At 35.7% G+C, this 27978-nt stretch overlaps 1 protein-coding gene across 2 annotated transcripts in view; it reads right to left on the bottom strand.

Annotated features, from left to right (window-relative positions):
* Positions 1 to 1609: 1609 nt before the first annotated feature.
* The window catches only part of UBE2G1 (ubiquitin conjugating enzyme E2 G1), an 86316-nt gene continuing 59947 nt past the window's right edge, over positions 1610 to 27978 (bottom strand). For both annotated transcript variants that reach the window (XM_080923580.1, XM_080923581.1), the window contains exons 2-6: positions 22796 to 22898; positions 14232 to 14329; positions 8622 to 8800; positions 7169 to 7292; positions 1610 to 2731 (exon numbers count right to left, since the gene is read on the bottom strand). In XM_080923580.1, coding sequence (XP_080779706.1) covers positions 7206 to 7292; positions 8622 to 8800; positions 14232 to 14329; positions 22796 to 22898 — 467 coding nt within the window. In that variant the 3' untranslated portion in view covers positions 1610 to 2731; positions 7169 to 7205. The remainder of the gene's footprint in view (positions 2732 to 7168; positions 7293 to 8621; positions 8801 to 14231; positions 14330 to 22795; positions 22899 to 27978) is intronic.

Raw genomic sequence — 27978 nt, 5'->3', positions numbered from 1 at the left:
GAGGCAGAATAGTAGAGAATGACTGAATATATAAATAAAATTTCACAACTGGGACCAAAGGCCATTACAAGATAGTATGACACCCAGGTATCACAGAATAGAAAAATCAAATGTTCAAGCATTACCTTCTAGTGACAAGAAAATCAATTCCATGTAAATTTTAAATAATGAGGCCATAAAGCCATCAATATCATCTCATTACTAAAACAGACTAAAATTTGCAATCCTCTTTAAGAACTCTGAACAAATTAGTTAAGAGCCAACAATTCGATTATCTAAAGGATTCTGTGGAAGTAGCTGATAGGTGGCACTGGTGGCAGGATTTTGGGGTAGTGATGGGACTTTTTCTAAAACAGAACTGTCTCACACTAATAATGATGCATTAATGGGACGAATGCCACTTGGGTTAGTGCCACCTGAGTGTAAGTTTAAGCCAAATGTAGAGTCACTGAAATCCATGTCAAACAAACACTAGGAAGGCACAGGTGACACCTCTGACAGAAAAGCAAGCCCTAACACTTAGGCTTCTGTTTCAAGAGAAAGCCAATCACTCCTACCTTTCCAGTAGTTCTTGATCTAGCCCAAAGAAGCACATGGTTATCCAAAGGTAATATACTACAGTGCCACTTTTAAGTTCAGAAATAGTTGTCCCTGAGTTACAAGGTAATTTAGTACTTGCTAAGCAGCCAAACCCTAGATTTTAATTCAACAGATTGCTAGAATCACAGCAATAGGAGACCAAAAATCCAATTCCACGTTTAAAATTGTGGGAACAATTTCTGATTGTCCCTAATAGGACATTAGCACTGTAGAATAATTCTTCCAGTCTGGGCTGGGGAGCAGGTGTCTAAAAGTTCTTGAAGATTATTGAGCTTCAATGAAGCCAAGGTGTTAACAGCTGCTACATATTTATGGGTTTTCATGTTTATAGATGTTACAATGCTTCTGAGAAAACTGATTTGAAAATGTTGTTGTATCATAGCCACAACTTGACCCATTTCCCTTCTGCCTTAAAAAGACATTAAGTTGAAAGTTATGACACCAACAGGAATCCTTTCATTCCCTCTTCTGCCAAAACGTTTATCCAAAGTTATGACACCAACAGGAATCCTTTCATTCCCTCTTCTGCCAAAACGTTTATCCAAACCCCAAGGACAGAACCACAGCTATTCTCACACAAAAACAGCATCAAGTAGCAGGTACTGCTACAATCTAGTTCTTATATACCAAACATGACTTCCCATTCAGCCAAAACCAAACAGGAGCTCAGGCCTGCCTGTGTTTAACATTTAATGTACTAATTTTACCCATCACCAAATTTTATAAAACTGGTTGGGAAATGTACTTACACTCAAACAAAAAGCAAATCTAAGTGCACTATGTCAGTGACAAAATATGTCAGTTAGCAAAGGACTTTGCCCTGTAATACTTTCAGATTCAGATAAAGAATCTGAACAGAACCCAATAGTATACTGCCATGGCCATGAGATTTTCAAGTATTAAAGTTTGTTTGCATAAGGAATCAACCTGAGATTTTTGTAAACTGCACTTCTCTGGTATTCAGTACTATAACCTTCATTTAATACAATAAAAGCCAACAACTTGACAATTATTGGAAAAAAATTATATTTTGGAAGAACTCACTACATAAGGTGACAAAATTCCAAAATCAAATTACATGAAAATATACATCGCAATTTCTTTGTACAATAGGTGAGGAAAATCTGCTGTAAGAGAAACAAATATGGACTAAGGAGAGGGTAATGGGACAAACAGCATTTTTAATAGCATCCCAGATGTAGAAAGCCTGTAGCTGCGCATGCTATATTCATCCAACCTTAATATTAGACAACTTAAGGGCTAAAATAAAACCAAATCTGGATTTCTGTATTGTTTGGAATAAAATTCACTAAGATGAACTTAGAACAGACTTTACATTGTTTTTTTCCTTTTAAAGTTCTCAGGAGATAATGACTAGGATCAAGAGCTCTCAACAGCCAGAAAATGTTATTGCTACATCCAATCCAAGAGATAGGTGAACCAGAGTACAAAAAGGACAAAGCACCTAGTGATGACCCCTCTGAAGTCATCATGAAAAAATCAAGTAATTTACTAGTATTTCAATATTTTAACTAAATGATTTGAGAACTTTCTGGCAGATAGAAGAGATAAAGGGAAAGGGGAGTGTGCCAAAACAAAGAAAATATAAAAAAATTAGTAAATGGAAAGAGTGTAATGAAAGACTCAATGGTTTAAAGGAAATTTTATGGAAACCTTTAATCCTTATTGGTTTTCACCTGACATGCTTTAAGGAATCTTTTGAACTGATAAAAAAAAAAAAATAAAAAAAAAAAAAAAAAAACAATGAATGGGAAAAGAAAACCTGCTAAAGTCTTTTGGAATTTACACGATTCTTATTCTACTACAAGAAAGCATTATTTGGTACAAGGTGTGTTTGTGGATGTACATGAACAGTATATATATTATCCGGATCATGTTGTGCTATGTACAGGTCTTTACAATTCTTCCTGAAGGTTAAAATAGTTCATTAGAATTCAAAATGCGTAATCATCTGTAAGTTGGCACTTGTTAGGCTCTTGTCAGCATTAATGACTGGCATGTTTTATTGCAGCCCAGTTCCAGCCAGAGTTTGCCAACTTGTTACAACAGAAGTCCAGCAATAGGTGGGTAGAGTGCAGGAAAAACAGTGCCATGTTTCTCAATTGGAGACCTACAACAAAACAAACAGCATTATGTAACAAAGTTATAAATGACAAATAACTGAATAGAACTATTATTTACATTACTAATAAAAAAGGTTTTTAAAAACGTTTAAAACAAACAAACAAAAACCCTACCATCTTATTAAATGCTTATGCTGTGCTAAGTAGTGTTAAGTGTTTTACAAATTTGGGTAAATGAAATCATCACACGAAGTTTTCCCCCTTTGCAGCTAACAATAAATTCCTAGTTTAAAAAAAAAAAAAAAAAAAAAACAAAAAATTTAAGTATTTTTAAAATAACATTTATGAGTGAACCTTTGCAGAACATTTATTCTAAAATGTGTACTTTTAGAGTACATATTACAGCGAAGGAACACAAATAGAATTTCTATTACCACTCTACATATCTTAGCTACTTTTTTCTACATAATAAGACACCATGACCAAAACAACTTATAGATAGATGAAAGAGTTTATTTGTGGCTTGCTGTTTCAGAGGGTAAGTCCAAGACTGTCATTGAGGGAAACATAGCAGCAGGCAGGCAGGCAGGCAGGCAGGCATGGTGCTGAGGCAGTAGCTGAGATATTGTATATACATCATGATCTATAAGTAGGAGGTAGGAAAAAAAAAAACTGGGACTGTGTGGGCTTTTGAAATTTCAGAACTCTCCTTCAGTGACATACCTCTTCCAAGGCCACAACTCCCAATCCTTCCCAAATAGGCTGACTAAATAGGGACCAAGCATTCAATCCCAAAGGAAGTTGTGGAGTGAGGGGGGTCATTCTCATTGAAACTACCACAAGAAACATTCCCAGAAACCTACATCTAATGTTAAGCACAATTTTGGGTAAAAGGAATCAGAAATTTTTCTCTAGGGATTCAAGTCACAAAATTTAAATAGAAAAGCCAAGTCACAGAAGATATGAAGATTGGTAAGTCTTATAAAGCCAAAACTAAAATTTACCCTATAATCATCTCAAAATTCAACCATACTGAAAGCTCTACTGGAGGAAGAAATGTGTGAGACTATCTTACACATACCTGATTCATAAATTAAAGAGTTCCTAGGAAAAAGTCTAAAACAGAACTACATCTAAGTTTTATGGCAATAGCTACCCTACTCCTGCAAAGAATGAGATGAGATGCAACAGACATAAATTTAGTCTTCCTCAGAGTCACATTCCACTATTTCTACCCTGTATGTATGTATGTGTGTGTGAATGTGCAAATGTATCTTAGTAGAAAATATAAAGACACATACTAATACACAAAGGACAATGTTACACAAGTATAACTTTGAGATAATGTTACCTAATGTTTTCCCAGAATTAATGCTTGGCTAACAATCACCCAGGTCTGAAAGAGAACTAGGTACAGAGTAAGACATTCTATAATCATTCTCCTATGATATAAACAATAAGAAATTTTAGGGCCAAGAAGCAGTTGTTTGGAGATTGTTTGCAAAAGAAGAAAAAAAAAAATGCCTGACACTGAACAACTACAATCATGAAACTTGGCCTTTTACTATGAGAAACAGCTATCAAGAGCATTATGTTGCTCAATTAGGATAATCTAGCCAAACTCCTTTTGGTCCAAAGAATAACTTCACTCCAAAAGTCTTTTTTCCTAAAAAAGATAAATGTAGAAACTTAATAATTTCAAGTAATAGAGCTGACCTGAAAGCCATGTAACCATTATAACTTCTCTATTGTTAAATAGTCCACACTTTCCCAAAACTATGATGATATCAAATGCACTTGTTTACCTCAAACAACCACTTCATTATTCCTATTCTGCTCTATGTATGTCCTGGCTGTCCTGCAACTCGCTTTGTAGAACAGGCTAGCCTCAGATTCAAGAGATCTGTCTGTCTCTGCCTCCCAAATGCTGAAAGTGAACTATAACACCATGTCTGGCCCCACTTTTCTTTTAAAACATCCCCACACATGCAAGCACTCATGCATGTGACATGTACAAGTGGCTAGTTGAGTAGAGGAAATTATGCTTCTGAGACATAACCATGCAGCTAACTATACTATATATTCTAGCTGCTGGATGACATATTTCATTGTTATCAGTTATAATTTACAAATTCTACTGAGGTGTCTTTAAACTTGCATGTGGTGCTACAAGCTTATCTGTCTCTCTATAGCTCAGCTATAGTTTTCCAAGCTTCTACAACCACACCATAGGACATGTGTTTTCAATTTTTTTGGGTTTTTTTCCCCCTAACTTCATTCCAATTTGGATAAAATTTTCAGTATTTCTAGTATACTATTTTTTCAAATTCTCTCATTTTGATTAACTTTGGAATTCTGACCAAAAATGCAGTTAAGAACCTAGGTAAAGTGGTATACACCTGTAATACTAACACTTGGGAGCCTAAAGTAGAAGAAACCTTAGCTCAGTACGGACCACACAAAAAGAAGAGAAGCAAAGAACTGCAAAGGCAGAAGAAGAGAGACAGAAAGAATCAAGGAAGGAGAAAGTTATGGGATGGGGATGTAGCTCACCAGTACAAATGTCACACAAAAGACTCTGAGTTCAATCTTATCCCTGATCTTCCAGCCTTAGCATCTAGGGGCTAGGGTTACAAGTATACATCACCACAACTAGCACACATTTCAGTTTTAAATCACCTCAACATTCAATTCAAATAAAAAAATGTGATCAACTCATCTATACTATGTCCTTTTCCATGTCAGGAGTCCATCATCTTTGACTCCTTACTAGATATAAGATACTGGTAGCTACAGATTATATGATAAAAGAGAAACTTTAACCCACTGGCCCTACCAAGATATTAAAGACCAGTTAAAGAAAAAAAGATTTTCAATGGTATTAGCAATATAATATGAAAGTCTTCCTTTAATGTTTCTGATAGTGTCTTATAAATTCTTCAGTGGTCTTGAATCTGCTACATAGCCAAAGGTAACTTCTGGTTCTCTTGCCATGATGGAAATGCAAACATTTGCCACAATACCTGGTTTTATGTGGGGCTGGGGATTTTTTGTGATGGTTTTTATCAACTTATCAGAAACAAGAACAGCAGTTCTCCACCTGGGGGTCAAAGGACCCTTTCACAGGGGTCACATATCAGATACAATTCATAACAATAGCAAATTACAGTTATGAAGTAGCAACAAAATTAATTTCATAGTGGGGTCACCGTAACATGAGGAACTGTATTTAAAGTGTGGCAGCATTAAGAAAGTTAAAAACCACTGTGCTAGAGTCACCTGAGAATTAAGGAACTGTCTTTAAATATATTGATCTGTGAGACATTTCTTGATTAATGATTGATAAGGGAGGGCCCAGCCCAATGTAGAGGGTGTTACTTCTTGGCATGTGGTTCTAGGTTATATTAGAAAGCAGGATGAGCTAATTATCATAAACAATCCAGAGCTGGCATTCCTAATTGTTTCTGCTTCAAATTCCTGCCTCCTGATCCCTGATCTGAGTACCTGGCTTCCTTCTATGGATTATAATCTGTAAATTGAAATAAACCCTCTTATAGCTGTTCTGGTAGTTTTGTTGTTTTGTCAACAGAAGCTAGAGTTATTTGGTAAGAGAAACCTCAATTGGAAAAAATGCATCCAATAGATTGCATGTAGACAAGTCTGTAGGGTATTTTTTTAATTAATAACTGATGGAGGTGGTACCACCCCTGGACATGTGGTTTCAAATTGTATAAATAAGAAAGCAGACTGAACAGACTGTGGGGAGCAAATCAGTGAGCAATTTTCCCATGGCAACTACTTCAATTTCTGCTACAAAGTTCCCTACCTTGAATTCCTGTAATGACTTCCCTCAGTGATGGGTTGTGACCTTGGAGTTGTTAGAATCAATTATGACTTTTCCATTCCAAGTTTTTTGTTTTTTTTTTAAATCAAAGCAACAAAAAAAAAAAAAAAAAAAAAAAAGCTAAGTAGAACAGGACTAAACTCAGGACTTCCCAAACACGAGGCAAGGACTCTTAACAAGTGGGCTTATTCCTAGCTTTCAGATCTTTATTTTTTTAAATATGTATGTGAGAGAGAGAGAGAGAGAGAGAGAGAGAGAGAGAGAGAGAGAGAGAGAGAGAGAGAGAGAGAGAGAGAGAGAGAGAGAGAAACAGACAGACAGACAGACAGACAGACAGAGACAGCACATATATAATATATTCAGTGTAGGAAGATCTTCATCAACTGACATCTTCATTATCAGAAATTTTGCCACCAATACAGGCTAGAGTTTTTTTTAGCTCAGGGATAAGGTGCCCTTTCCCAAAATAAGTAGTTATGCTATGGCTCTGAGAAGCAGCAAACTATAGTATATGGAACTAGAGGAATAAAATGAAGCCAACATATATAAGCCAAATAGCAAAATCAAGGGATCTGCAAAACTTAGCATAACAGTTGAGCAAAAAGGATTAAAGATTTGCAGAGTTTTAAAATAAACTTACCCTGAAATAAGTGAAGTTACTAGCTATTGAATAAACATCACTCAAAAGCAGTTTCTTGGCTTTTTCTTACACAGCGAGCAACTTTCCTTTTAAATTCTCCGTTTCTGTCTTCCCTCCATTCTTTCTGAGGATATAAAAATAAAACCAAATTATTTTATGTAAACCTATTTTAATCAAAAATACCTAATTAAATTGTAATACAGCTTAAAATGCTATTGTAGGGTTGTAACTCAGTAGTAGCATGTTTGCCTAGCTTGTTTTAAATCTGGTTTTAAATCAGTCCTAAACACTACAAAATTTTTTTCAAGGCATAGTATTTTCAATACAACTTACAGCTGAGATATTTACCTAAAGACTTATGAGGACCTAGGTTCAAAGCCCAATACCATCCCTGCCAAAAAGTTGATGAGGTACAAAAGCAAGTTTTTGTAAAGCAATAGTCTGGAAACTACAAATAAAAAGCTCTTATGCTAATGGCAGCTACTGGAAAAAATCCTAAAATAGAAAAAGGGTGGGTAGTGAAATGGCTAAGTAGCTAAAGGGCTTGATGACCTGAGTTAGGGACTGAAGATGCACAGGCTAGGAGAGAATCTATTTCCCAAGGTTGTCTTCGGCTCTTGAAGAGCCGGACAAGCAATGCACATATCCCTAAATAAGCAAAAATCAATCAAAAATAACTCACTTGCAATCTCTCTCTCTCTCCCTCTCTCTCTCTCTCTCTCTCTCCCTCCCTCTCTCTCTCTCTCTCTCTCTCTCTCTCTCTCTCTCTCTCTCTCACACACACACACACACACACACACACACACACACACACAAGGCAAAAGTAGGAGCAATAGTTGTCTTATCACTCTCCTTGGATGGCACCAGTACAAGCATAAGCAACAACATAGTTCAATTACAACAAAACCAAATTTTAACAAACAAGGAGATACCAGGAAATGTTCACAAAAATACTTAGCCTGTATTTCTCTTTACTATAATTGCCATTCAAAGAATGCAGAGAAAATAGCACTTTTTAATTATTTTTTCAAAGCTAAAAAAAGTCCTCAAATCAAGACAACTACAAGATACAATTACAATTTTATAAACATATGATGTCATAATAAAATCCATTATTTTGAATACTAATGAAAAAAGGTAGACTTTAATTGTTCTCACTACAAAAATTAAAGAGGGAATTAATGCATACCAACTAGTTCAAATTTGCTATTGCACAGTATCTACCTATTGTACAATATCTGGCTTCTCATAACCATATTTGTACTACGTATTTCAAAGTAATCCATTATACATGAATTATACAAAATAATACATCATACATTATAAATTTTTATTTGTATGAAAACATGGACACAAAGAGATACATGTATGTATTAAATTTAAGTTGAGTTTTGAGAGAGAGAGAATGAAAGGGTAAAGGATGGAAGCAGCAGCTATCAGCCAAATACCTTACCGCAGCATCAACATTTGCAGGTGAGTCTCCATTAGGATCTGCCAGCATAGAAATGACACTAATCATGATGGTTTCCACAGTATGGATAGGCAGCCAGCGTTCCTCTGGCTTCTCATAACCATATTTATCCTCCCCAGGTTCATGAAGAATAGAAATGCAAACATCACCATTTTTATCAACTGTAAAATTATAGAATAAGAACTGTTTAAATTTGGTTACACGTAATCTATTACAAATGTGATACTATGTATATAAGACATTACTTACATGGCATTTCCTAAGTATAATCTACTAACTTTTGAGAATTTTACAGATTTTACCAAATGCAAAGAGCAGCCTCAAAAACCAAGTAGGAATATATGTTATATTTAGCTGTATTTTACATTCTCTAAAGTTAAAACTGACTGGAGTTCTCAACTCCTGTCACCTAAATCAAAGAACATGCCTTCTCTCTTCTACTTTGCCAACTCTTGTTGCTTTTTTTTATTTATTTATTTTTATATATTTGAATACATGGTTGTTAACTTCAGAGAATGCATCAGATCCCATTACAGATGGTTGTGAGCCACTGTGGTTGCTGGGAATTAAACTCAGGACCTCTGGAAAACCAGCCATTGCTCTTAACCACTGAGCCATCTCTCCAGCCCCTACTTCTCCAATTCTTAATTCCCAGTATTTACAACGGTCCTGTCTATTATTTTCCTCTCAGATTCTAGTAAGATGGTCCTCATGGTTCAGTAAATAAACATTTAAAATGGGGATGGGAGACATTTATTTAACAATGAAATTTAATCACAGAAAGACACACATTGGAGACACATCTCAGTGATTAGAAGCACTGGCTGCCCTTACAGAGAACCAGGGTTTGGTTCCAAGTACTCACAGGGCAGTTCACAAACTACAGTCCCATAGAATCTGACACCCTCTCTGGCCTCTATGAGCACCAGGCGAGCATGTGGTATACAGATATACATGTAAGCAAAACATCCATATACTAAAAATAATGAAATAGGGGCTAGAGAAATGTTGTAGTAGTTAATAACATTGGGGCTCTTGCAGAGGACCTAATCAATTCCCAACACCCACAAGGCAATTCACAACCATCTGTAACTCTGGTTCCAGGGGAGCCAACACCTTCTTCTGAAATCCATGGGTACATGGTACACATACATATATACATACAGGCAGAACACTCATAAACATAAAATATATAAATCTTTTAAAATTAAAATAATACAAAAGCTTTAAAATAAATAAATACTCATAGTCTACTTCATAAATTCATTTTAAATGCAAGTTCCATATAGTAACAGTCATTGGAGTGGAAATACAAAAATATTCTTAATTTTATAGGGGATAAATAAAGACACAACACTTAGCACTATTTTATCCAAAAGTAAATGTTCTCGAAAAATCCTACAGCATTAATCTATAAACATGTTCAAACAATTTTAACAGCTATTAATAAAAGTAACCTTTCACAGTGAATTTCTTCTGTCAAAAGATACTATTTCTTGAAAAAGTTTAAAAAACAAGTAAAAGTAAATAAATTTTCTTAGTATAAAAAGTTTTCAGGCTGGAGAGATGGTTCAGCGGTTAAGAATACTGACTGCTCTTCCAGAGGTCCTGTGTTCAAATCCCAGCCACCACATGGTGGCTCATAACCACCTGTAATGGAATCTGATGTCCTTTTCTGGTGTGTCTGAAGACAGTGTACTCACATAAAATACATAAATAAATCTTTTTTTTTATTATTAAAGATTTTTTATTTATTTTATGTATGTGAGTACATTGTCATTGTCAGACACACCAGAAGAGGGCATCAGATCTCATTACAGATGGTTGTGAGCCACCATGTGGTTGCTGGGAATTGAACTCAGGACCTCTGGAAGAACAGTCAGTGCTCTTAACCGCTGAGCCATCTCTCCAGCCAAAATAAATCTTTAAAAAAAGTTTTCAATCAGTAATAACATGTATGCTTGTTTGGTTAGTTGCAGTTTTGAAAGAGTTTTAACTGTCCCTGTTAGCAATCTTCCTCCCCCAACTCATGGACAAAGAACATAGTGGGAGTGAGGGAAATGGAGAGACAGAGAACAGAAAGAGGGAGGGAGAAAGGGAAGAAAAAAGGGAGGATGCATGTTTGTATGTAAAGTGGTATAAAAATCACTCAATCCAACAACTACTTTTGAAAGCCCTACTGTAAAGCAGAGTTATTACTGACATGTAATCAAAAACCCATGTTTTTGATGATTTATACAAAAACTTTCCTATAACTGAGTTTTCTCTTCCTAACTCACTCCACAACTTGTGAAATCCAACAAAATAGAATTAACAGATTAAAAAAAGGAAGAACAGTATTAAACATTGTGATATTCAGCACAAATTTTTTTCTTTTTCCCTACTTATTACAAAATAAGGAACTTTCTTTGAAAAGATGAGATTGAATAATTGTATATAATTCCATCAGTAGGAATCTATTTAAGATAAAGATTTGGAGGATAGGAACTGAAGAGTATGTGTAGTTCAGAGAGAAGAGGACTTGCCCAGAATGCATAGTCTTGGCTGCACATTCAGCATCCTATAAACCAGTCGTGACAGCACATATTTATAAGCCCAGCACTCAAGAGGTGAAAGTAGAAAGATCAGTACTTCAAGGACATCCTTAGCTACAAGACTGAGGCCAGCCTGGAATACATGAGACCTGGTATCACCCCCCCCCCCAAGTCCCCAAATCGTTACTTGGGCTGGTAAGATTACTCCATTGTTAAAAAGTATTGGCTGTTCTTCCAGAGGACTTGAGTTTAATTCCCAGCACCTATGTGACAGCACAACCTTCTGTAATTATTCCTAGGGTATATAACACCTGCTTTTGGGCTCTTGAGGCACCAGGTAGACATATACTACAAGGACCAACCTATATGCAAGCAAAGCATCCATACACATAGAACAAATTAATAACAATAAAGTGTGATGTTATTGTTATTCTAGGTGTAATCCTAGAATGTAAGAGGTCAATGCCAGCCAATGGTACATGGTGAAACCAGATAGATAGTTGGATGGATGGATGGATGGGCGGGCAGGCGGGCGGGTGGAAGGAGGGAGGGAGGGAGGGAGGGAGGGAGGGCAGGCAGGCAGGCACATACATAAATGAGCAAACACCACAATAATATTGTCAATTATAAAAGAAAATGGCCTTTAAAAAACAATAAATTTGGCAGAGCAGTGATGGTGCATGCTTTTAATCTCAGCACTCAAGAGGCAAAGGCAGGCAGAACTCTTAAGAGTTCAAGGCCAGTCTGGTCTACAGAGTGAGTTCCAGAACAGCTGGGGCTACACAGAGAAACCCTGTTTCAAGAAACCAAAACAATCACTAATCATTTTGGGTTTAAATCATTTTAGATTTATATTTAAAGCTATAGAATCTTAAATATTTTAATTTCTCACAGTACTTAAAAAAAATGAGAACATCTCTTAAGATTTGTATTTGTTGACATGGATTTCATTTTTTGTGATATACGTATAAAATAAAATTACAATTTCTACCATTTCTCAGTTAAGAATTAAAACTAATCACTATGATATACAATTATAACCTTTACTTTTCTTCCTCAAATCACATTGTATATACAAACTTCACTTTCCCTAACTCTTGAGTATCTAAAAATACCCTGTTTTCACTGTTTTAATTACTGAAGTATTTCATAGAAGCAGACTAACATAATCACAGCTTTGTTCTTTTGAATTTGTCATATTTCAATTAACCTGTCTTAAAGGTTCATCATTAAAGTTGACAGAATACATTCCAGGTTGAATGACCAAAATTAGAATCATGCCAAATCACACTTTTAAAGAAATATGTCATTTATATAGCTATCAGAAATACGCATGGATGCCATCATGGCTGTCTTACTAAAGACTAAAGTTCTTTTATACTGATACTGTTTAAATTCTAGTAATCTCTGACTTAAGTAAGTTTTCCAAAAGTATGTTGGATGACAACTATGCTCTCTGTGAGACATTTACTGTTAACTCTATAGCTAACTATATACTTAATATTTACACTTATTTGGCCAAAATGCTCTATTTCCCCATATGATGTTTTGTCTATTTTTTTCCCCTTTCATTTCAATGTTCTTTACAAATGGCTTTATTCCTAATACTAAAACCACTTGAAAGCCCTGTATGAAGGCTAGGCATGGTAGTACACATCTTTAATTCCAGCATATGAAAGGCAAAGGCAGAATAATTTCTGAGTTTAATGCCAGCCTGATCTACATACATAATTTCAGGCCAGCTAAGGCTACATAGTGACAACCTGTCTCAAGAAAGCCTACAATAAAAAAATGGAAAAGTATTATAAAATACATCTAAGTGACACATTATTTGTTGTGTAGTATCTTTTGAAATTATTTTAATCTTAATCTATGAACATATATGCCACAGCCCATGTGTAAAAGCCAAAGCATAACTTAGTGGAATATGATCTCGACCTCTCTATGGGTTCCAGGAATCAAACTCAGATTGCTATGTTTACATGGCAAGAAATTTTACTTACCAAACAATTTTACCAGATTTCCCCATAATAACTTTAACACCCACATTATTCAACTATTTGAAGCTATGATCCAACTGTTTCTATATAGTACACTTCTCAGTTGTACAACCAAAGCATAGACATTTTTAGAAACTTTCATCACCATCCCCCAAAAATATTTTTGTAAAATCTGTATTGACTGGTCTCCCCTTCAAACTAAGACACCACAAATATACTTTTAGTCTTCAGAGTTGCATATTTAAGACATTTCATAAGTGGAATTATTAAATGATTGCCTCCATCTGTTTGTTTCTTTGAAAAAAATTATCTCTTTCCCATGTATGAATATACGCCTGTGTGTGACTAGGCATGCAAGGACAGACACTGACAGCAGGTTTCACTTTTGTTACTAAATCATACCAAATACTTTTCTAATCAAATCACGTCTCATTATACATGTATGTAATATTTTGCTTTTACATTCATCAACTGATAGGCACTATTTTTGCTACTTTTTAAATAACATGAATAATGCTGCTACCTGTAAGATTTTGGGATACACCTTTACAATTTCCTTTGCTATGTAGCTAGATTACATGTTTGCATCATCAAACACATTTTATGCAATGTTGGAGACCAAATCCAAGGTTTTGTGCATGCTAGATAAGCACTCGACCAACTGAACTACATTCCCAACCCAGAGACCATGTCTTAAAAAGGTATTTAAAAAACAACAACAACAACAACAAACAGTGTGGTAGTGGCTCTTGACTGAAAGCTGACCAATCAGCAACCTAAAATATAAAGAAAGTTCAAGGCCAGCATTAGCTAGAGTTAGGTCCAGGCTGACCTGGAACTCAACCCTGCTATTCCTTATCTCCAAAAAAGCAGAAAACTATGGAAGGGAGGGAGGGAGGGAGGGAGGGAGAGAAACCTTTGTATTTGGAGTCAATTATGAGACCATATGCTCCAAAAACAAGAAACAAAAACCATAAAATCATTGAGCATTTTTACTTAGGTAGTTGTGACAAATCATTATATTTGCAAATGCAAAAATATAAAATTAGAAAACTTACCATTTGGGTGCCAAATCTCTGTAATGAATTTCATCTTAGGAGGCCGGAGGGGATAATCTTTAGGGAAAGTGAGATGAGCCTTAAAAACACCGCCTTCACTGAAAAAAATAAGAAAAACCAAGTTCATGCATTTAAGTTATTCTTTATAAATACTCATGTCAATCAGTCAAATAAAAGGGTACAGAAGATAAAACAAAGAGCTAGACCAAAAAAAATTAGTTTTCTGAATACAAATACACAGTTTAATAAACTACAAATACTGCTGCTTTGTTAAACTCTTAGGTAGTTAGTAAAAATAAAGGAACACTTGTAAACAGAGGTGTCCAGGTCAGATCACTGGTGATATGCTACAAGTCTTTTCAGTATATGTCTGCAAATGAAATTCAGGAAGTTTAATCTTGTCTACATGATTCAAGTTGCTAAATTTTCTATATTGGTTTCAAATAATCATTCTTCTCTGCTCAGGCCATACCCACCAACCTCTTCTTCATCTTAAAATTTAGGCATCTATTTTGTGGTTTCTCTATTTGGGATAGACTGCCACACTTCCATTAATCTACTTGTTTGTTCATTTCATCATATATTAAAACTGCATTAGAAGGGCAGCAGTAAATAAAAAGGTCTCCCAAAGAGGTTTTATACTACTGACTTTTCAGAGTAGAAATATTGCAACATTGATGTTCTGTCTGTACTGTCTAATATACTAAATATACTACCCAGTAACATTCTGAAAATGGCTTGTGTCCTGGCTAGTTTTTATTATCTACTTGATCCTAGAACCACCTAAAAGAAGAACACTTCAATTAAACAATTTTCTGGATCATATTTGCCTGTGATAATGTCTGTAAAAGATTGTTGTAACTGACAATTGACATGGGAGGACCTAGTCCACTGAGGATCACAATCTCTAAGCAGATGAATATACAAATGCTAGCTGAAGACTACAGAGAATGTTCAGTTGTTAAGAGCACTTATTCTTGCAGAGGATGTAGGTTTGATTCCCAGCACCCAAATGGCAGCTTACAATTGTCCATACAGCTAAAAGACGACACCAAGTTAGCCTGAGGAAGCAAAAATGGTTAAATGGTGATATTCATGAGGAATTCTAGCACTTGATATCTATCTAGCTCAAGGTCATCCTGGAATACACAGCAAGACCCAATCTCAAAAAGGTGTGTGCTAAGACTGACAAGATGGTTCAGGAAATAAAGGCACTTGAGACACAAGCCTGACACCTGAGCTCTAGCACCAAAACCCACTTATAAAGTTGAATGAAAGAACGAATTGTACAACTTTGTCTTCTGACATCTTTATTTATGCTGTGGAGCATATACCCACATACACTTATGCACATTCACACTAACAAGTAATTTTTAAAGGATGGGGACAGATGTTGGTGCACTGACATAAAAACAGAAATACAGCTGTGGTCACAGTCAGGTGGTTAAGGCAATGGACTAAAAATCCTTTTCTCCATGCACAGGTTTGAATCCTGCCAACTAGGTGCTGTCTGTTTAAGCCTATGCATAATGTTAACACTCACAACAGAATGCTGCTCTTCATTCCTCAAGTCTGGGAAGTCTCTAGTCACTGTGATTATAAGCTTAGACGTTGTATTATGAGTGGAGGTATTAAAAAAAAAAAAAAAGGGACTGGAGAGATGGCTCAAAGGTTAAGAACACTGACTGTTCTTCCAGAGGTTCTGAGTTTAATTCCCAGAAACCACATGGTGGTGGTTCATAATCATTTGTAATAGTATCCAATGCCCTCTGATATGTATGAAGACTGCTACAGTGTACTCATAAACATAAAAGAAAATAAATCTTTAAAAAGTATATATATTTATAATGACAGAGACCCTATCTCAAAAGAAAAAAAGCCAGGTTGTGAGTTGGAGGCCAACCTGGTTTCCAGAATGAGTTCCAGGACAGCCAGAGCTACATATTGAAACCCTGTCTCTAAAAAAAGAAAATCAAATGATGATGATGATAACAATAACAACAACAGGAACAACACATTACATATAACAATGATTAACTGTAAGATATAAGACATACGGCCCTTTTAAATTTGTGCTTTGCACATTTCAGTACAAGTTGAAAATTTAGTATTGTTTTTCATTGCTTTTTTTTTTCCTGTTTAAAAATGTTTGAGATTACTCAGCAGTTGAGGAGGACTGGCTGATATTCCAGAAGACCAGGCTTCAATTCCCAGCACCCACATGGAGACTAACAAGCATTTGTAACTCTAGTTCCCAGCTATCAGACACCCTCTTCTGGACTCTATAGGTACTGCATGCACAGGGTCTATAAATACATTAAGGGAGGGGAGGCTATTATCAGGGCATGCTATTAATATCAAATATTAATATCAAATATTTTCAAATAGTAAATAGGATCATAGTGCAAAAAGAAAACCATGCTTGATAAAAACAGTAAGGAATAAGTCCATAAGTAGAAAAATGGTAACGAAAGCTCACAATGAACAAAATTTGTATAAGAAAATTAACGTTTAAATATGAAGTCTGTGTGGCTATGCATGCCTGTCAGGTCAAGGTGATTCAAGTTCAAGGCCAGCCTAAGCCACATAATAAAGACCATATCAGCCAGTGACAAATAGATCTTTTCTCTTGTTTTTAGGGGTTTGAGAGATTAAAGGAGGGTCGTACATAATACAAATTAAGGGCTTTAAAAGGGTAAGAAAACTAGTTTTTGCGGCAATGAGAGGATACTAACAGAAAAATAACTAGGAATAGAGGTCCTCCTCTAATCCATAGTAGTATGGTATTGAAGGCTAGCCTGGGATACATGAGACCCTGCCTCCAAATAATAAGTCATCAGAAATTATCTAGAAGTGAAAAAATAAAGCTGGTAGAAAGCATAACCATGAAAAAAGAATGATGTAAGGCTGAAGAAATGACACAGAGGTTAAGAGCACTTACTGCTCTTGCAAAGGTTCAGTTCTCAGCATCCGCATGTGGCAGCTCACAGCTGCCTGTTCCTCCAATTTCAGGGGATCCAATGCCTTCTTCTAGCCTCCAGGGGCACCTGCACCCATATGATGTTCATATAACTCATTCAGACACATGAACACAATTTTTTAAAAGTCTTTTTTAAAGCTGTCTTTTCTTTCCAATGGAGGAATAAACATAAAATGTAGCACAAATATCAAAGATTAAAAAGAAAGTATTAAGATAAGCATTTTATAATTAGAGTAGAAAATAAGTGGACGGACAGACAGACAGAAAATCTGCGAAAGCTACAAATCCAGAACAGGAAGAGCCAAGAATACATGTAAAGGGGCATCAGAACAGCCTCCACAAAATCCCTGCACCTTATTTCTTCCAGGTCACTTCATTATGATTAATTCATTCAAAAGCTTCACAATATCTAACTGGAATTCTCATGTTAAAAAGTTGCCACTACCTCTCTAAATTATTTGTAAGTAATTGCCAAATTTACTTAGTAGTGTTACCCTAAAATCTTAAAGCAATGTTTTTTCTATTTTTCTAAAAGTTCCCAAAACAACTATGGTAGTTCTCAATTTTTTTTAATGGATTCACTTATAAGGATTGTCTACCTGTTCCTCTCCCACCCCATTTTACACACACACACACCCTAAAGAAACAAACAAACAAACAACTTTGCTTAGTGACAGCCAATCTGTGAGTATACATACTTTGGGAGTCAAGTTAGCACAGAGGAAGTAAAAAAACTCATAGGGTAAAAATAAAGTAGATAAAATGTATCAATTGTTCAAACATAAAAAGGTGTGGCTATGGGGAGTAAAAACCATTAAAGTAGCAGTGAAACAAAAATAGTTCTAGATACAGAAAGTATTAGAACAATTAACATGATGTTTAATAGTTATATAAGCAAGTGCTGAACATTTGAAAAAACCAAGGTCATATTTTTGCCACAAAACCTCCTTTTACTATTTTTTAAATTAAATCACAAAACTGGGTATGACACACACCTATTATCTAGCACTGGAAAGTGTGAGGCAGGAGGCCTATTGAATTTAATGTACCCCAAATTACGTATCAAGACCCCCTTTCAATTTAAAAACAAACAAACAAACCAAAAACCTCTATTGTGGGAGTCTGTCAGTGGTCTAGCACTTGCCTAGAGATTTTGGTCCTGTTTTCTTTTCAAACATTAAATGCACAAGAAAAGTTACTTGGAGGAAGGAGTTTGGGTCAAGATGAGGTTTCTCTATGTAGTACTGCTGTCCTAGAATTCTCTCTACAGACCAGGCTGACCTCAAATTCAGAGATCAGCTTGTCTCTGCCTCCCAAATGCTGAGATTAAAACCATGCACCACCATACCTGGCTAAGAAAATCTATTCTTAGCAGCACTAGAAAAATCCAATATTGGATACAGGATTAATATTTTAAAAAATGATGCTAGGTGAAGATGGGTAAAATAACTACATAAATACTCAGTAACTATCAGTCTTTTTATTTTGTTTTTCAAAATGTTTCTGTGTAACAATAGCCCTGGCAAATATCAGTCTTAAAGTAACACTTAAATGTATTAGGCACGGGTTACATAGACTGTAAATAGTGTGACATGTCCTTTAGTAGTAAGTGAAGGTTAGTGATACTATCAGAAAACAGTATACCATATTTTTACAGAATTCTGGCATAATACTTTCTCTGAGCTAACACCTCAGCCATTATATGGTAATGAACTGATCACTGAGATTTAAATATCACTCAAATCCATGCTAACTTATTCTCAATCCCCCTATCCTTTTGACACTGTTGAAACAGCTACAAGATCACTTCCTTGCACTTAAATCAGTGTTTCTCAAGAACCAAATAAAACATTCTATAAAGCACTTAATCAGAATTATCAGCCTTGTAAACGTCATTTAAGTCTGTCTGCTTTTCCTTGTCTTATCTTTCTTTTCTAAGCATGCTTTCCTTTACACAGTAGTTCTCAACCTTCCTAATGTTGCAATCTTCATGTTGTGGAGATCTCCAACCATAAAATTATTTTTTGCTGCTACTTCATAACTGTAATTTCACTACTGTTATTAATCATAATTGTAAATATGATATTCAGAATATCTTATAAATGACTTTTATGAAAGGGTAATTCAACAACCCCAAGGGGTTGTACACCAAAGGTTGAGCACCACTGCCTTAACATATTGGCCCCTTCTACCATCATTTTGTGTTTTCTTACTTTTTTTAACTAAGCTTCCCTCCTAACCCCTCCCCTCATCCCCAGCCGACAGCCTATGAGAAGCCACTCCATTCACATTCACATACACATACCTACACACAGGCCTGTATGTGTAGTGGGTTGACCTGATGTTGCTTGTATTCTAATGCTAATACTGGTTCCTCAAGATCTGGTTGCCCCAAAGACCATAGAGTCCTAAAGTGGACTCAACTGATGCTATGTGACCTTGCCCCCAAGTTATTTCTGATTGCTAAATAAAGATGTCCACAGCAAAGAGACATAGGCAGGGATTAGGATTCCTGGGCTGGAGGTCAAAGGAGAACCCCAAGAAAGGAAGAGGACACAAATGAAAGAGAAGGTTCTATAGACTAGATGAGTCATGAAATAATGGCCATGTTGGTTGGCCAGCTGGAGTTAAGAGCAACCCAGACAAAATAATGCAAATTATATAATGGGACTATTAGCTGGGAAATAGAAAAGATAAATATTTAAAATTTCTACAACATGTATACATAATTAAAGATAATAAAAACAAGCTGGGCAGTGGTGACACATGCCTCTAATTCCAGCACTCAGGAGGCAGAAGCAGGCAAATTTCTGAGTTTGAGGCCAGCCTGGTCTACAGAGTGAGCCCAGGACAGCCGAAGCAACATGTGCGCACACGCGCACACACACAAACACACATACACTCAAAAACCTAAATAGATAATCAAACAAATAAATATCCTTAAAAAAGAAACAACAGAACAGCTGAGGTTAGGACATGAGGTGCCAGGGGGTGGGGGGTGGGGGGTGGGGGTGACCCAACAGTAAAATTCGGTTAGTAAAAAGAATTGACCTGTTAACTAAAATGGTCTTACAAAATGGACTTAATTTTAAGACAGGGTCTCATTATGTAGCACTGCTGCCTGGTACTGGGATTAAAAGTTTTCACCACATGCTGCTTTAAAAAAAAAAAAAAAAAAAAAAAAAAACCTGGAAGTTTTGTGATGTGTTGTTCATTGATCAACTTGACACAAATGCATGCAAGAATAAAAAATTCGGTGAGTTGAAGCTTAAGCCTGGATTCCTAAACAATACTCCGTAAGAACTTGGTTTAGGAGAATAAATCTCATTATTTTATAGCTACACTAAAGGTAAATACATAGTACAGTTTGCAAAATTTAAGAAATTTATCTCAAATAACATGAGAGTGAGGGAGTATTCTAAACTGGTTTCCAGTGGCTATCAGCAGCTACCAAAGAATCCTGATTCCATGACATGACCAAATTCACCTGAGTCAACTAGCAAAACTGATGAATGCAAATATACTTCAAAGAAACATCTGAGCAACAATTAAGATTGCTAAAAACTATAATAAAACACAAACCACCTTTTTCCCACTATGTATAACATCAACTCCAACACTGCTTTGTTTTAACTTTTTCATCTTTTTCCACCGTGTTTTTGAGGCCTACTACTGCTTCAAGCTAAGTGGGTTAATTCTCCTGTCTCTATCTCCCATCTTGAAATAGAAATGGTAGAATTACAAACAGGCTACTACATTAACTTTTTTACCATGGGCTCTGAACATTGTCATTGTCATCGCATTTCTATAGCAAACATTTACCAATTGTGTCACTTTCACCAGCCCTTCCTTTTTTAAATAGACCTTTTACAGCTGTTTGAGGTAGGTGAAAAACAACTACTACTGGGAGGTTGGGGAACTTACATCAAGAAGTGCAATCCCAAAAAACTGCAGATCTAGGCTTGTCCTTATCACTCTCAAGACTCATTTGCTTCATTTTCAACAACTAGCAGTCAGTTAATAAATTATTTTATGTCCTAACACTAAGTCTTATAAACTATTATAAACTGTATTTTGTGGAGACCAGGTTATAAAATCATTAATATAGACCTTGAAAGTTCCCTTAAGTCTTAAGACACAGATATACAGAATACGTTCTATGTAAAAAAAAATCTCAGGGCTAGAGAGATCTCTCAGCAGTTAAGAGTACTGGCTGTTCTTTCAGAGGCCCTAGGTTCAATTCCTAGCAGCCACATGATGGATGGGTCACAGCCATCTGTAACTCTAGTTCTAGTGGTTTCATGCTATCCACTTCCTCAGGTACCAGGCAAACACAGTGTATCTGCATATATGCAAATCACCCACACAGAGACATTAATAGGTCTAATTAAATAAACAAGAACTTTTAAAAAAGAAAAAACTTGCAGTCTTGTTCTTTAATAAATAATAAGGCATTAAGAACAGTAAAACTGGGGCTGGAGAAGTGGCTAAGCACTGGCTGCTCTTCCAGGGGACCTAGGTTCAATTCCCAGAATGCAGCTCACACCTGTCTGTAACTCTAGTTTCAGGAGCTCAAACTCCCTTGAATAGACCTACATGAGGTTGAAACACTAATAAACATAAAATAAAAATAAATTACTTTTTAAAAATGAGTGTTAAAAAAAGTAAAACTTTCTTCCTTCATTATGATGTTTCCTTTGGGATCAAGGCATGGTAAACATAAGAAGAAAAATTATTTCTATAGGAAATTGAACCTAGGGCCTCTGGAAGACAGCCAGTACTCTTTAACAAGTGAGGTCACTCTCTAAATTTCATAGGATTTTTTTTTCCTTTTTGGCTGGAGTAATGGCTCACCGGTTAAGAGCCTCTAAAGGTCTTGAATTTGGTTGTTAGTGTTCCTATCAAATGGCTTCTAATCAGGTGTTACTCCAGCTCTAAGGAATCCAACACCTATGGCTTCCTAGAGCACCTTCATTCATATGAACATAATCCCACAAAAGCACACATAAGACATATATAATCAGAGACGATCTCCGACAAGCTTGCAAGCATTAACATCCTAATTCCGTGTGTGTGTGTGTGTGTGTGTGTGTGTGTGTGTGTGTGTGTGTGTGTGTGTGTGTGTGTGTGTATGTGTGTGTGTGTATGTGTAAATTATTTAAAGCCAGGCAGTAGTAGCAAATATCTTTAATCCCAGGTCTCGGGGCAAAAGCAGGCAGATCTGAGTTTGAGGCCTGCCTGGACTATAGAGAGAGTTCCAGGACAGCCAGGGCTACACAGGAAAACCCTGACAGGGGAGTTATTTACATATAACCTCACTAGAATTATCTTTTTGATACCAGATTTTTTCCAGTAGCAAGATTGTCTAAATTTCTGAAGCTATCTTTTTAAGAACAGGTTTTAGACATTAGAGCTTCAAGCATAACACAAAGAATCTACACATGATCAAATTGAAATAAATAATAATTTGCTTGCTCCTTTAAATGTTTTTTTAATTTTCAAAATTTTTAAAAAAGTTTTTTAAAAAGTTTTAACTTTAGTTGAAGGAGTAACTATTTGAAGATGTCAATTCCAATATACTTACTAAAGTGTATCTGGAGGACCAATAATAAGAACTTCCCAACGATAGAGATCATTGTCGTCTATTAAACCTGCTGAAAAGCCTTCCACTGGATTTTTGTTGAGTTCTGTGGAAAAAGAAATTTAAATTAAAAATTTAAGTTTTTCTCCAATAGGTAAATTACAGAATGACTATATATAAGTCATAAAGTATGAAAACTATTAATATCTCATTACAACAAAATTTCCATACAACAAGGAAGCTATAGTACACAACCTATCCAGATGGAATTTTCCTGTCTTCCACTATCTACCCTGGGATCCAACCAAGCTCTTAGCATTCTGGGTAGGTTTTATGAGAGGCTATCAAAATGCAAATAAGGCCGATTTTCACAAGAGATTTTAGCTGAAAGAAAACCAAAAGCCAAATCATATCAGAAACGGTAAGTCTTTTTTTTAGGACATTCTTTTATAAACAATCAAAAACACTTTTAAATTGGAATTGCTAAGTTTTATCAACTCTTACTTGCACTAACATCTGTCTATTTGCCATGATGCCTTGAGATATAAACATATCCAGGTACAGTTGTGTGTGGACCATAAGTCTCTGAGAAGGAAGAGAGAAGAGGCTCCATCTCTTTTTCCTATGTGTGTTGACCCTTGTTTTCAACAGGAATAGCTTTCTAAAAATAGCTGGCGGCTACAGAAATAGTTACGGTATCATACATTTTTTTTCTTCTAAACAGTGTTCTGCCATGAAAAATGGATGATAAGGGCAGAAAATAAGAATAGAGACAGGGAACCAGTAAGGTAGGGAAACAAAGGCCAACACAGGATCATCAAACAACAGGTTAGGAAGAGTATATAGCCTTAAGAGTTTACAGGGAGACTGTAGAGATGGCTCAGCAGTTAAGAGCACTGGCTGCTCTTCCAGAGTACCCAGGTTTGATTCCCAGCACCCATATAGCAGCTCACAACTGTCTATAACTCCAGTTCCAGGGCTTTTGACACCCTCACACATGCAAAACACCAATGAACATAAAATAAATAAATTACATATAAAAGAGTTTACAGAGATGGGCTTAATTAAAAACAGATGTTTTCTAATGGACAGAGTTTTTCAAATAGCTTTAAGGAAATATAACTGACATTAGAGGTGTCTATGTATACTATATAATTTGATAATTTTAATATACTATCACCTTTGAAGTCAGCATAAGAATCATGATAGTGAGTATACAAAACAGTCACCAGAAAAACTATCAATTATTTTATTTGTCAAGAGAGCTGATGACTGACCAGTTCAAATTGGTCAGTTAGTGAGGATAAAACATATTTAAGAGCAGTTCAGAAAGTACTTGCCAGAAATCTAAATGAGTACATGATTCTCATACTGTACTTGCCATTATCCTCAAGAGAGACCATCTAATCATGAAAACAAATGAAATTCAACACAGAGTACTATAAAATGCTGAATGAAGTGTGCTGGTAACTGTGGAAGCATTAACTCTAAGCAATCAATGGTAGTTTTAGTTCAACCACTACAACTTCATATTGCTATCAGATACATCTTCATTTGTCAACCCACTTGATTTGAAATTACTTGGGAGACACACTTCCTGTGCACCTCTGAGGGTATTTCCAAAACAGTTTAATTTGGAATGTGGTTGGAACCATTCTATGAGAATTGTGAAGCAGAATACCAGGATTCACATCTCCTCCCATCGTTTTATGGCTGTCATGCCTTTTCAGGCATGATGAACTACATAGTTGATGAATCATAAACTAAAATAAACACTTAAGTTTTTTTTGATCAACTATTTTGTCAAAGTAACAAAAATAATTACTGTACACCCCAACATGCCAAGAACAAAAAATGTAAAAATGTAAAAATAAAGAATTAAATTGGATCTTGAACACAGATTATATAAATATAATAGGCAAAGCAAACATAAAATCAGTACTACATTTTAAAATATCAGGCTTGTTTTTCTTTAGAATGGATTTTCAAGATACCATTAAAATATGATTTGTATTTGAATCTTATTATGTTTATACACGTCTTTCACTGATTTCCAACTATGTTGCTGACTACTGGAAAAGAATAAACATATACACTTTAGTGTGTATGGAAATTTGGTCTAATGAAGGCAAAATTATGGATAATAGGTAATTACAAGAGTTATCTCATTTTTAACCTCTTCAGTTACACTGTATGAGTAGTAGACCACTAGTATCAACCTGTGCCCTCCAATCCTGGGGGCTATAAATGTGCTTCTGTACCCAATTTTTATGAGTGTAAGGCTCTATACTTAGGTCTTAAGCTTCCACCTTGAGCACTTTACTGAGCCATCCGAATTATTTCATTGTTGCATTTTTCAGTAGAAGTTGAGCTAAATTTTGATAAGTAGGTAAACTCAGAAATTAACATATAGGTACAAAATGATCCTTAAAAGTATAGCACTGCTTCTGACTTTTTAAAATGTACCCTAAGTTCTGAAACATCTGCACATGCTTTCATGCTTTTCTTCAGCTAGCATAATATTGCATTGTGTCTATTGCTTATTTCATGTAAATGATGTAAAAGCAAGTTGGAAAAATGACCACCATCTCACGTTTCACAGGATTTGCCCTTGGTGTGTGGATTGTTAGGGCTACATGCATGAATACGTACAGCAGTTTTAAGATCATCATATTTTCATAAATGATTCCTTTGAGGTCTACCTCAAAAACTACCTTCCCGTCTCTGAGACCTTTCTTAAATGATTTACTAAATAATCCTTGATTTCATTAAAAATACTATTCATTATAGTTGCAAGGCTATATTGTATTACTTAGCGTTTAGTTCTCGTGGGTTCTTGCTCCAGAAAAATACATAGGTAAGTACAATGTGTAATGGTTATTCTAAAAGTAGTACAAGAATGGGGGTAAGTACGAAAGAATGGCATATAACAATCATTAAGACTTTAAAGATGCAGGAAGGGCACCACTCTGCCACCAGCCAAGTCTATATTATGACACCTAGTCTCAAAAGTTTAAGGGGTGTGGGGAGGCAGCACAAAGGGGCATACACATTTTATCCCAGAACATGTGAAGCAGAGGTGGGTATTGGAGTTGCAAAATGACCATGGCTAATAGTGAGACCCTGCCTTGGAGGGAGGAAAGAAAATGGGGAAGAAAGAAAAGTCTTATAGAATATCTACAATTAAGAACTGGGCCTATGACTGAACAAAGAGGCACAAATGAAACAAGACATATGGCAAAAACTATACAGTAAAGGCTCCTTGTTAGCCATATTAAGTATCACCTTCATACATGGGGCAGTAATAACCCTTGGAAGAACTGAAAAGTGTTTGTTCTTAATACATTTTCAAGAAAATAGGGTGCGCTTGGGAGATTTAAATGTTCAGAAACCAGAAGTTGGATAGATGGCTCAGTACTTAAAAGATGATATAGCAGGGGGGCTGGAGAGATGACTCAGCGATTAAGAAAACGGACTGCTCTTCCAGAGGTCCTGAGTTCAATTCCCAGCAACCACATGGTGGCTCACAACCATCTGATGCCTCTTCTGGTGTGTCTGAAGACAGCAACAGTGTATTCACATAAAATAAATAAATCTTTTTTTAAAAGATGATATAACAGTTGCAGAAGACTTGAGGTCGATTTCCAACACCCACATCAGGTGTTAACTCCAGCTCTGGGGAGTCAATGCCATCTTCTGGCCTCAAGTACACAAACCCATACAAAGACACACAAATGTATACAGTTAAAAAAAAATAAAAAAATCACGCTTTAAAACCATGTTATACATGTTGGTGCATAATTATAATAACACTAGCACTCAATAGGCCATAGCAAGACAAGTAAGTATGAGACCAGCTCTTGGCTATAATATCAAGACCCTGCTATATCTAAAGTAGGTATGAAGATTTAGTGGGTATATAAGATATTTGATGAGGTGGTAAAATGGTTCTGAAACTAGAAAAGGTTAGTGGTTGTATAAAGATGTGAACATAGATATGTTTATATACTATCATGTATATATAAATTGTTTATTACATTTGAACTTAGCATATCTCATCTTAGTTCTAAAAATGACACAAATGTCATAAAATAGGAAACACAAGAAGAGATACCTGTTTGAAAGGCAAGAGGAAAATTATTTAATTTTAAATTTCTACAGCACATATATGTTGTGCTGTAGCACATATATGTTGGGAAAGGGGCTGTCTTTGCAGATTATAAACTGTACTCTGGACCTTGCATATGCTAGTCAGTATTCTACCGCTGAGAGAATAGATCAGGGTTTTTGCCAAGGAGGAAAGCAGAAAAACAAGCAAATATTTGTAACAGAGTAAAGAGAGCCAATGATGGTAAGTTCCCACTTCTACAGAATGGAAAAGCTATCTAAATTAAGGCCATTAAGTTCAAAAAAAGAAAGCCAAAATTGTCCTCAGCATAACAGTAAAGATAAGTCTACATGAACAACGCTAAATGAGTTAAGAGAAAAATAAGGTGGAAAAGTACAAGTGGAAATTGTTTCTCTAAAGTTGCAGTAGATACAGTAGCCATAGCCACAGACAAATGAAATGCAAGCAAGTAGTTTTATTTGGTTGATTCTTCAGTTTTTTAAGACATGATCTTGTCTTAGTTGGCCTGAAACTTGTATGTAGACTGCCTGATCTTACCCTCTAGACTCTTTGCTAAGACTATAGACATATGGCACTATAATTAATGGTTGTGGCTACTGCTGCTGTTATTTTAAATAGGATCTTCTCTTGTATTCCAGGCTATAGAGTCAGAACTCCTTCTGAGAAATAATCACTTAATTTGGGGCAGGAACAGAGGCATGAACCCACAAAAACTAAAAGAGAGTAAAATAGTATATACACCCTGATGCCTGCATTTGGAGGGTGTAACAAGAAGATCCAAGAGTTCCAGGCAAACCTGTAAGACTGACCCAAAAAATGAGAACATAGGAAAAGTGAACAAACATCAATTATTAGGATCAATATAAATTCATAAAATACTTTTTAAAAACTAGGCTTGTATACTGAAAAGGTTCAGAGAAACAGCCACCTCACTAAGTATGATAAGCATTTCTAGTATCCAAACATAGTTTTCTAATAGAAATTTACAGCTAATAGGGAAGCAGGGCTTTGTGAAGAAACGACAAATTCTAAGTCTAAGGCATAAAAAAAAAATGTG

Source organism: Micromys minutus, assembly GCF_963924665.1.
Source record: "Micromys minutus genome assembly, chromosome: 10".
Classification (NCBI taxonomy): domain Eukaryota; kingdom Metazoa; phylum Chordata; class Mammalia; order Rodentia; family Muridae; genus Micromys; species Micromys minutus.
Note: the sequence above shows the minus strand (reverse complement) of the source record. Positions and strands in the feature narration are given on the sequence as shown.